Source organism: Piliocolobus tephrosceles, chromosome 21 (genome assembly GCF_002776525.5).
Source record: "Piliocolobus tephrosceles isolate RC106 chromosome 21, ASM277652v3, whole genome shotgun sequence".
Taxonomy (NCBI): domain Eukaryota; kingdom Metazoa; phylum Chordata; class Mammalia; order Primates; family Cercopithecidae; genus Piliocolobus; species Piliocolobus tephrosceles.
In genome coordinates this window covers 7,958,598-7,969,932 of record NC_045454.1, presented here as the reverse complement: position 1 = coordinate 7,969,932, position 11,335 = coordinate 7,958,598, and the positions used below count along the sequence as shown (strand labels likewise).

Below are 11,335 nucleotides of genomic sequence, written 5' to 3'. Positions count from 1 at the left end.
AAGACAAGAGGAGACACAGGCAGAAATGGAGAGAGATAAGGAAGAGACAGGGTATAGTGGAAGCAGGTATAGTGGGCTACACTGTGTCACCCACCCCAAAGATATATCCAAGTCCCAACTCCTAGTATCTGGGAATGTGACCTTAATTGGAAACACGGTCTTTGCAGATGTAATTAAGTTAAGGTGACATGAGATTTAGGATGGGCCCTACATCTAAAGACAGGTGTCCTTAGAAGAGAAAGGAGAGGGTGATTTGAGACGGACACATAGGAAACAAAGCCATGTGAAGACAGAGGCAGGGATTAGAAGGGAGCCAAGGAATGCCAGCAGCCACCAGCAGCTAGGACACAGGCACGGGGTGGATTCACTCTCAGAGGCTCTGGAAGGAACCAACTTTGCCAACCCCCTGATTTCAGACTTCTGCTTTCAGAACCCAGAGAATACATTTCTTTTGCTTTAAGTCACCCAGTTGGTGGTGATGTTACAGCAGCAATAGGAAATGAATACACAGGGAGGCAGATAAATGAGGAGAGAGAGTTGGAAGAGAGGCTGAGCAGGTTCACAGTGAGAGCTGGCCTGCAGGGAGCACTCCCCATGCGCTAAGTGTTATTAAGAGCGTTCACTACGGGCGCGGTGGCTCAAGCCTGTAATCCCAGCACTTTGGGAGGACGAAGCGGATGGATCACCTGAGGACAGGAGTTTGAGACCAGCCTGGCCAACGTAGCGAAACCCCGTCTCTACTGAAAATACAAAAATTAGCCGGCGTGGTGGAGGGCACCTGTAGTCCCAGTTACTTGGGAGGCTGAGGCAGGAGAATCGCTTGAACCTGGGAGGCAGAGGTTGCAGTGAGCCAAGGTCGCAAGATCACGCCACTGCCCTCTAGCCTGGGCCACAGAGCAAAACTCCGTTTCAAGAAAAAAAAAAAAAAAAAGAAGAAGAAAAAGAAAAAAAGAGCATTCACTGATTTACTGCTCATCACACCCCCTAGTGGGAGGTGGTGGCATTACTCCCTTTTTGCAGATGAAGAAACTGAGGCGTTAGGGAAAGGAGATTAATGGGACACTTGGAGGAGGCAGAGAGAGAGAGAGAGAAATTGAGACAGAGAGGGGAAGACAGGGGCCAGAGAAGGGACTCGGGGGGCGGGGGCACAAGCAGAAAGAGACAGGGAGATAAACTTAGAGGGGGAGAGGAAGGTGAGGGCCACCTCCTCCCTAGGCACAGGGCCTGGGGTCCATGGAAATGTTTTCAGTGTAGTATCCTTGAAAGCCAGAAGAAGATGAATGAATATAACAGTAATTATGATGACGAGTAGAACATAACTAATCCAACTTGGATGATATTTGTCTTTCTATCAAGGAATCCACAACACATCACTTTTGGGGTTTTTTTGTTTTGGGTTTGTTTTTAGTGTAAGAAGAGGCCCACAAAGGCAAAAGTGCTGAGGACCCGGGAAGGTTGTAATGTGACCCAGAGGTGGAGAAAAGGGGAAATGAGAAAGACAGACAGACAGAAATACAGATGAGAGAAAGGTACGGGGGCCGGGGCGGGAGGGAGAAGAGGGAGGAGAGAGACAGAGAGAGAAAAAGAGAGATAGAGACTAAAGTGTCTGAAGAGGAGACTCCCAAAATACACAGTGACCCATCCAGGGAGTTGCCATTTTTGAGGGTCCCACGGGGTCCCACGGGGGACTGAGGAGGGGGCAAGGATGACTCACGAGACAACGATGACCATGAACATAAAGACAGCCAGAGACACAGAAATGAGGATGCCCAACAGCGCCTGGTTCCTCAGGTATTTGTTGTCCATCTGGTACTGCAGGGCCACGCGGGGTTGCCGGTCGACTGGGGTGGGTAGGGAAACAGCCCCGACCTCCAAGTCACCACCCCTCCTTAGCCTCATACCCACCCCACCTGTTCATTCAGCAGCCTGGAGCAGGGGTGAGGGTGTGGCGCTCTCTCTTCCTATTTGTTCCCTGCCCTCTGCTGGGATCTGACTCTCCATTTAGCCATTCCTCTAATGTTCTGTCTCAGGCACCATTGTAGGCACTTGGGATACAGCCGGGAACCAAGCTGGCAAAGTGGCCTCATGGAGTTGACAGTCCAGCCTGCATATCACAGTTATCACAGTTACAGTGAAAGGCTAGTTCTAAAAGCATTTCATTTGATGGGATGGGGTGGGGTGAGGACTTGGGAAGTTTGACTCAAAACCAAAAGATACAGATACAATGGCCAGGCATGGTGAGCTTGCGCCTATAATCCCAGTACTTTGGGAGGCTGAGGCAGGAGGATCACTTGAGCCCAGGAGTTGAAGTCAGCGTGGGCTGTGAGATCCTATCTCTACAAAAAAGAAAAAAATTAGCTAGGTATGGTGGCACGTGCCTGTAGTCCCAGCAGTTCAGGAGGCTGAGGAGGGAGGACTGCTGGAACACAGGAGGTTGAGGCTCCTGTGAGCCATGACTGTGCCACTGCACCCCACCCTGGGGGATGAACCAAGACCTTGTCTCAGAAAAGAAAACAAAAACAAAAACAAAACAAAACAAACTGACCAACCAGAGACACCATGCACATGAGAGGGAGGTGCAAAATGCGAACAGTTTCACAAGATGAAAGTCTTAGTTGCTACATCTTAGCTGTTGACCCTGAAGGTGGTCTTGGGAGTTGCTTTCTGCATCTTCCACTTGCCTCCCACCACCAACTCTTTCCTTCTACCAGCAAAGCCTCTTGGCTTGACCTTCAAACTGTAGGCAGAATCCAATCTACCTCCATGGCTACCAAGCGGGTCCAACCCCAGCCCAAGGCTTCTCTTAGGGGGTTCCCTTGACTCCTCCTCCCACAGTTCCTCACATGGCCTCTGGGAGGCGCTGTTAAAACCTAAGTCGGCTCCCTCTGCTCAGAGTCTTCCTGCTACTCCATGGCCCCCCATCTCAGAATAAAAACTCAAGTTCTCACCATGCTCTCTAGCAAGCCCTGCACCATCTGGTTCCCACGTGACCTGGCCATTGCCACCCTACTATTCTCTTTCATTCACTGGGCTCTGGCCACACTGGCCTTCTCCTACTTGTTGCTTAATCACGTTGGATCTTTGCATGTGCTTTTCCCTCTGTCATTGACACTGTTCCCATCACTCGCTTACTTCCTTCAGCTTTCAAAAGTCACCTATTTAGAGGGGCCCTACATCTGTACTTTCTTTTTTTTTTTTTTTTTTTGAGACGGAGTCTCACTCTGTTGCCCAGGCTGGAGTGCAGTGGCTCAATTTCAGCTCACTGCAAGCTCTGCCTCCTGGGTTCACACCATTCTCCTGCCTCAGCCTCCCGAGTAGCTGGGACTACAGGTGCCCGCCACCACGCCCGGCTAACTTTTTTGTATTTTTAGAAGAGATGGGGTTTCACCACGTTAGCCAGGATGGTCTCGATCTCTTGACCTCGTGATTCACCTACCTTGGCTTCCCAAAGTACTGGGATTACAGGCATAAGCCACCGCGCTGGGCCTACATCTGTACTTTCTAAAGTAGCGGCCTCCCCCGAGGCACTATTTACCAAACCATTCTGTTTTCATTAGAACACTATTGCCACCTGAATCCAGCCTGTTTATCTGTTCATGTAATTACCATCTAACCCAGTGGTTCTCAATCAGGGATAATTTTGTTGCTCAGGGGACATTTCTGATGGTCATAATGGGGAGGGAGATGCTACTGGCATCTCGTGGATCGAAGCTAGGGATGCTGCTAAACATCCCACAATAACCAGGACAGTGTCCCTAACAAAGAATGATCCAGCTCCATATCTCAACAGTGCTGAGGTTGCGAAACCCTAGTCTAACCTCTGGCCCCATTAAAATGTGGGCTCCATGAGGGCAGGAACTACATCTGTCTCCCATTCCACTGTTCCTCAGTTTGGGACATCGTAGCGTGCTCAAAATATTTGTTGTCACCAAATACCAGCCAAAGGAAGCAAACAAGCAAATCCAAAAGTGGGACACCCTAGAGGACACACTCCCTTCTTTTTCAATGCCAATGTCATGGAGGCAAAAAAAAAAAAAACCAAAAAACAAAACAAAACTGATAAGAGAAACTGTTCTAGGTCGGGTGCAGTGGCTCATGCCTGTAATCCCAGCACTTTGGGAGGCCGAGGTGGGCCAATCACTTGAGCCCAGGAGTTTTGAGACGAGCCTGGCCAACATGGTAAGACCCAGTCTAAAAACAAAACAGAACAAAACTGTTCTAGATTTTAAAAAGAAGTGAAAAACCTAACAATTGAATGATATAAGAAGTCCTTTCAAGCCGGGCGCGGTGGCTCAAGCCTGTAATCCCAGCACTTTGGGAGGCCGAGACGGGCGGATCACGAGGTCAGGAGATTGAAACCATCCTGGCGAACACAGTGAAACCCCGTCTCTACTAAAAAATACAAAAAACTAGCCGGGCGAAGTGGCAGGCGCCTGTAGTCCCAACTACTCGGGAGGCTGAGCCAGGAGAATGGCGTGAACCTGGGAGGCGGAACTTGCAATGAGCTGAGATCCGGGCACTGCACTCCAGCCTGGGCGACAGAGCGAGACTCCGTCTCAAAAAAAAAAAAAAAAAGAAGTCCTTTCATTGGACCCTGGTTGGAACAAATCAACTGTGAAAAATATTCTGGGGACAATTAGGGAAGTTGACAGTGGAACCTGGAATTTGACATTGAGGAATCATTGCTCAGTTTGGTGGGTGTGGGAACGACATTGTGGCTGCTTAGGAAAATGTCTTTATTTTCAGAGGTACATTCTATGTATGGGGCATGGTGTCTGTGATGTCTTTTAAGATACTATGGCAAAGAATAAAGTAGGTGAAATAAATATGGAAGAATGTTCATTGTTAACATAATTTGATAGTAAGTGCTACTTTTGAGATTATGATCAGAGAGGCCTGTCTGAGGAAGTGACCTTTGAGACCCGAATTAAGTAAAGAAGTGATTGGAACAGTGTGACAGAGAGAGGGAGCAGCATGTGAAAAGATCCAGCATGACTATTCAACCTGGATAGATATATGTGGATTCACTGTACCATTTGTTTTTTTTTTTTTTGAGATGGAGTCTCGCATTGTCACCCAAGCTGGAGTGCAATGGTGCGATCTTGGCTCACTGCAGCCTCCACCTCCTAGATTCAAGCGATTCTCCTGCCTCAGCCTCCTGAGTAGCTGGAATTACAGATGCCTGCCACCACGCCAGGGTAATTTTTTGTTATTTTAGTAGAGACGGGGTTTCACTATGTTGGCCAGGCTGGTCACGAACTCCTGACCTTGTGATCTGCCTGCCTCGGCCTCCCAAAGTGCTGGGATTACAGGTGTGAGCCACTGCGTGTCCTGCCTCTTTGTATTATTCTTTCTGTTATGAGAATATATGTTTTTTAGGCTGGGCATGGTGGCTCATGCTTTTAATCATGGCACTTTGGGAGGCTGAGTGGATCACCTGAGGTCAGGAGTTTGAGACCAGGCTGGCCAACATGGTGAAACCCCATCTCTACTAAAAATACAAAAATTAACCGGGTATGGTGGTGCATACTTGTAGTCCCAGCTATTTGGGAGGCTGAGGCAGGGGAATCACTTGAACCTGGGAGGCAGAGGTTGCAGTGAGCCAAGCCAAGATGGTGCCAATGCACTCCAGCCTGGGCGAGACTCTATCTCAAAAAAAAAAAAAAAAAAAAGCCATGTGCAGTGGCTCACACCTGTAATCCCAGTACTTTGGGAGGCCAAGGCAGGCAGATCATGAGGTCAGGAGATCGAGACCATACAGGCTAACACGGTGAAACCCCGTCTCTACTAAAAATACAAAAAATTAGTCGGGTGTGGTGGCGGGCACCTGTAGTCCCAGCTACTTGGGAGGCTGAGGCAGGAGAATGATGTGAACCCAGGAGGCGGAGCTTGCAGTGAGCCGAGATTGCGCCACTGCACTCCAGCCTGGACAACAGAGTGAGACTTCATCTCAAAAAAAAAAAAAAAGTTGGGTGCAGTGGCTCACGCCTGTAATCCCAGCACTTTGAGAGGCCGAGGCAGGTGGATCACCTGAGGTCAGGAGTTCGAGACCAGCCTCAACATGGAGAAACCCCGTCTCTACTAAAAATACAAAATTAGCTGGGCGTGGTGGCGCATGCCTGTAATCGCAGCTACTCGGGAGGCTGAGGCAGGAGAATTGCTTGAACCTGGGAGGCAGAGGTTGCGGTGAGCCAAGATCCCACCATTGCACTCCAGCCTGTCAACGAGAGTGAAACTCTGTCTGAAAAAAAAAAAAAGAATGCATTTTTTTAAATTTATGAATGAATGAATGAGTGAATTCAGCACAGCCTTCCAAATTCCCCAGGTACAGCAATGGCTAAGAAGAAAATGTTTTTCTGGCACCTGCCATTCTGGTGCTAGGCGCATTCTAAAGTTCCGGGGAGTCTTTCCATTTACCAGATGGAGGAAAGTGAATTTCAGAATACAGAAGCAACTTCTGGGCCACACTCTAAGCAAATGGTTAGGGCAGGATTCGAGGCTGCATGTGGGAGCCTCGAAACCCATATTTAGTGGGTCATGGCTGTCTTAATCTCTCGCACGCCTGTCCCATGTCTTCCCCCACCCCCAGAAGCTTACCAAAGCAGTACTTTTTGTGGATACACTGGGGTCTGATCCTCTGGCAATGTAAACAGTCCAACACCTCTTCTTTTAGCCAGCCTAGGCAAGGGGAAAGGGAGAAGTAAGACAAGGGCAGATACCAGAGGACTGGCAAGGGTGGGAAGGAAGAAGGAGAAAGAGGAGATGGGGTCCCTTGGCTCTCCTAAATTTCAGAGATTCCACTGCCCAGCAGAGGAACTGAGCAAATATGCACTGACAATTCACATAAAAAATAATTGTTATATAATCATTGAAGAGTTCAATTCAGTTGCAATCATCCAGTAGATTCAGCATTCTGTTTGTGGACATTTAATTAAACATTTGTAAATTCTGAGTTTGCACTTTTCTTTTTCTAATTTGGAGCCTCCTTTGCAGACACTGGTGAGATGTCCCCTCTTTGGGCACACTGTGTCCTCCTCTACTGGTGCATACAGGAGGACTACATTTCCCAGGGTGCCTTTCAGTAAATTGTGACCTTGTGACCTAGTCCTGGACAATGGAAAGTCAGCAGGATCATGTGTGTCTCTTCCAGGCTTGGCTATAGTGATTTCTATTGCTTTTCCATTTGAAGCATGCTTAGAAGCTGCCACGTGTGTATAGCCTGGATCCCTGAGTCACCACCTGGACTGCCACTCAACTCTCAGTGAAATTTGGGTGAAAGATTTGTTGTATTAAACCACTGAGATGTGAGTTTATTTGTTAATACAACATAGCCTATCTTATCGTGACTTACATACCTTCAAAATGTTGTTTTGCAGATAGTCGTTATTTTCATAAACCTTTAAAAAGCAAATCTCCCTAGGTTCCATGGCTTTGGGGTAAGGGAACTGCCAAATGGAGTAAGGAGTGGTAGCCAGGCTTGATTTGGGGAGACAGGGCGAAGGGGGTGAGGAGGGTAAAGAAGGGAGAGAGAGATGATCCAGAACTCACGGCAAAGTTTGGGGTTGCAGGCTGCAAGAGAAAATTGCTGAGGTGAGTTAAATTGGGATGGTAACTTGATAATTTAATTGGCAAGGGATCAGGAGAGCAGGTAAGGGGTGAGGCTGGGAAAGGACAGAAGGGGAAGATTGGGGAGAGATGAAGAAGGCTGAGTTATAGGAGAGGTGAAGAAGGAGTTTGGTTTGGGAGAAAAAGTGGTAAAAGTGGATCAAGAGATCAAGGGAGAAGGGGAGAGGGGATTGGTGGAGAGATACGCTGCACCTTTTAATTGATGTGAAATTAAAACTTTCTTGAGTTCCTTGATCACATTCGCCCTGAGGGTCACCAACTCTTCCAGCAAAGGCTCATCTGAGGAGAGGAAGAGATCTCTGTGGGGTGGGAGGCACCCAGAAAGCCCACCCCACTACCTGCAGCTTCCAGGAGAAGATATGAGGAAGCTCCTCTTCATTTATAAGGGGTAACCAAGACCAGGATTACTAAGGGTCTCCTGGGCAGATCTATGGCCGGGGAGATCCTGCATCTATATTCTGATTCACTGTGGGGCCTAGGCAAAGCCACCCTTCCTTGGCCTCACCTTCCTCATCTGGCAAGTGGATTTGATCTCTCTTCTCCTCTTCTTCTTTTTTGGAAACGGAGTCTCACTCTGTTGCCCAGGCTGGAGTGTAGTGGTGTGATCTCGGCTCACTACAACCTCCACCTACCAAGTTCAAGTGATTCTCCTGCCTCAGCCTCCCAAGTAGCTGGGATTACAGGCATGTGCCACCACGCCCGGCTAATTTTTTGTGTTTTTAGTAGAGATTGGGTTTTGCCATGTTGGCCAGGCTGGTTTCAAACTCCTGACCTCAGGTGATCCTCCCACCTCGGCCTCCCAAAGTGCTGCAATTTCAGGCGTGAGCCACCATGCCTGGCCTCTTCTTTTTTGTGTCTACATTCACTCCTTCATGATTTCAATCCATATGGCTTTAATATATTACCTAGCCTTGCACTGTCCAGTGTGGTAGCCACTAGCCACACATGGCTACTGAACACTTGAAATGGGCTAGTCTGAATTGAGATGTGCTGTAGGTGTAAATTGTACACTGGATTGTAAAGATATTGTGCAAAAAACCTGTAAAATATATTGATAATTCCTATGTGGATTACATGTTGAAATGGTGATATTTTATATATTGGATTAACTAAAATATATTATCAAAATTAATTTCATCTGTTTCTGTTTACCTTTTTAAAAATGCAGCTACTAGAATTTTTATTTTATTTTATTTTATTTTTGTTTCTGAGACGGAGTTTCGCTCTTGTTGCCCAGGCTGGAGTGCAATGGTGTGATCTCTGCTCACTGCAAACTCCGCCTCTGGGTTCAAGTGATTCTCCTGCCTCAGCCTCCTGAGTAGCTGGGATTACAGGCGCCCGCCACCACACCTGGCTAATTTTTGTATTTTTAGTAGAGATGGGGTTTTACCATGTTGGCCAGGCTAGTCTTGAACTCCTGACCTCAGGCGATCCACCTGCCTCAGCCTCCCAAAGTGCTGGGATTAGAGGTGTGAGGCACCACGCTACTAGAAAATTTAAAATTTAAATTTAAAATTGCATATGTGACTCCTATTTGTGGCTGACCTTCTATTTCTATTGGATGGTGCTGTTCTATACACAGATGCCCCCCACATTTATATTACTAGCCCAGAGGGCTCACCGAAGGTGGGATTTATATATCCAGCTATCTGGTCAAGATCTCCAATTGGATGTCTAAGAGGCATCTCAAACCCACTAAGTCCAAAACTGAACCCTGGTTATTCTCCTCCAGACCTACTCCCAACCTCTCAGTCTACTCCATCTTAGTAAATAGGTATGTCACGATTCTAATTGCTCAATTCAGAATCCTTGGTGCTATCTTTGACGACTTTCTCTTTTTCTTTTCTTTTCTCCTTCCTTCCTTCCTTCCTTCCTTTCTTTTTTTTTTTTTTTTTTTCTGAGACGGAGTTTTGCTCTTGTTGCCCAGGCTGGAGTACAATGGGGCGATCTCAGCTCACCACAACCTCTGCCTCCCGGGTTCAAGCAATTCTTCTGTCTCAACCTCCTGAGTAGCTGGGATTATAGGAATGTGCCACCACAGCCGGCTAATTTTGTATTTTCAGTAGAGACGGTGTTTCTCTATGTTGGTCAGGCTGGTCTCGAACTCCCGACCTCAGGTGGTCCACCTGCCTCGGCCTCTCAAAGTGCTGGGAGTATAGGCCTGAGCCACCGCGCCAGGCTGACGCCTTTCTTTTTCTTTTTTTTTGAAATGGAGTCTCACTCTGTTGCCCAGGCTGGAGTGCAGTGGCGTGATCTCCGCTCACTGCAAGCTCCGCCTCCCAGGTTCACGACATTCTCCTGCCTCAGCCTCACTAGTAGCTGGGACTACAGGTGCCCGCCACCACACCCAGCTAATTTTTTGTATTTTTAGTAGAGACGGGGTTTCACCGTGTTAGCCAGGATGGTCTCAATCTCCTGACCTCGTGATCCGCCCGCCTTGGCCTCCCAAAGTGCTGGGATTACAGGCGTGAGCCACCACACCCGGCCAACGCCTTTCTTTTTCTTATATCCCAGTGCAATTTGTCAGCATGACTGGCAACAAATCCTGTTTGTTCAATATTCAAAACATACATTCCCTCCCCTTAATTCTAAGATCTCATCTTCCACAGAGACAATGTTGCCTTCTCACTCCACTCTGGCCTTCTTGGATGTTCTGTGAATATGCCAAACATAGTCCCATCTCAGAGATTCCACCAGCTGTTCTTTCTGCCTGCACCCTTCTACCCCCAGACCCCGTCATGGCTGCTTCTCTCTCCCCTTCAGGTCTTTTCTCACATGCTCCCTTTTCAGGGACATCTTTCTCGGATGCCCTACTTTAAGCTGCAATCCCCACCCTTACTCACAGCACTTGCTATTCCGTGGTCCTTGCTTTATTTTTTTCCTCCTTAGTATTCCCCTCCATTTGACATATTTTATTGGGCAATAAAGGATTAACGGAGCAGGCCTGGGTTGTCCCAACTCTGCACATTCCCACCCTGCCCCTCCACACACACACAAATTTCGCTCTTGCCTGGCTCACAGAAGGTAACCTCTATGTCCTTGGAATATCCTGCCTGTTAAGAGTATCTTGGTTTGGGTGGCATGGTGGCTCATGCCTATAATTCCAGCACTTTTGGGAGGCCGAGGCGGGCAGATCACTTGAGGTCAGAAGTTTGAGAACAGCCTGGCCAACGTGGTGAAACCCCGTCTCTACTAAAAATATAAAAATTAGCCGGGCATGGTGGTGGGTGCCTGTAATCCCAGCTACTTGGGAGGCTGAGGCAGGAAAATCGCTTGAACCTGGCAGGCGGAAGCTGCAGTGAGCAGAGATTGTGGCACTGCACTCCAGCCTGGAAGACAGGGCCAGACTGTCTTAAAAAAAAAAAAAAAAAAAAAAAAAAAGAGTTTCTTGGCTTACGATCAGGTGCAGCGGCTCACACCTGTAATCCCAGCACTTTGGGAGGCTGAGGCAGGAGGATTTATTGAGGCCAGGAGTTTGAGACCAGCCTGGGCAATATAATGAGACCCCGTCTCTACAAAAAATTAAAAAATAGAAAATTAGCCAGGTGTGGTGGCACAGGCCTGTGGTTCCAGCTACTTGGGAGGCTGAGGCGGCAGGATTGCTGGAGCCCTGGAGGTCGAGGCTGCAGTGAGCTGTGATGGCGCCACTGCACTCCAGCCAGAGCGACAGTGAGGCTCTGCGCCTTCAAAAAAAAAAAAAAAAAAAAAA

General features: G+C 48.0%; 1 protein-coding gene across 2 annotated transcripts in view; it reads right to left on the bottom strand.

Annotated features, from left to right (window-relative positions):
• The window catches only part of IZUMO2 (IZUMO family member 2), a 12,960-nt gene that overhangs the window by 725 nt on the left and 900 nt on the right, over nucleotides 1-11,335 (bottom strand). The window contains exons 3-7 of one of the 2 annotated variants that reach the window (XM_023182733.1): nucleotides 7,819-7,905; nucleotides 7,549-7,569; nucleotides 6,598-6,678; nucleotides 1,713-1,841; nucleotides 791-906 (exon numbers count right to left, since the gene is read on the bottom strand). In XM_023182733.1, coding sequence (XP_023038501.1) covers nucleotides 791-906; nucleotides 1,713-1,841; nucleotides 6,598-6,678; nucleotides 7,549-7,569; nucleotides 7,819-7,905 — 434 coding nt within the window. Of the gene's footprint in view, nucleotides 1-790; nucleotides 907-1,712; nucleotides 1,842-6,597; nucleotides 6,679-7,548; nucleotides 7,570-7,818; nucleotides 7,906-11,335 lie in introns of those variants that run through there. The other variant, XM_023182734.1, reaches the window with a different exon arrangement.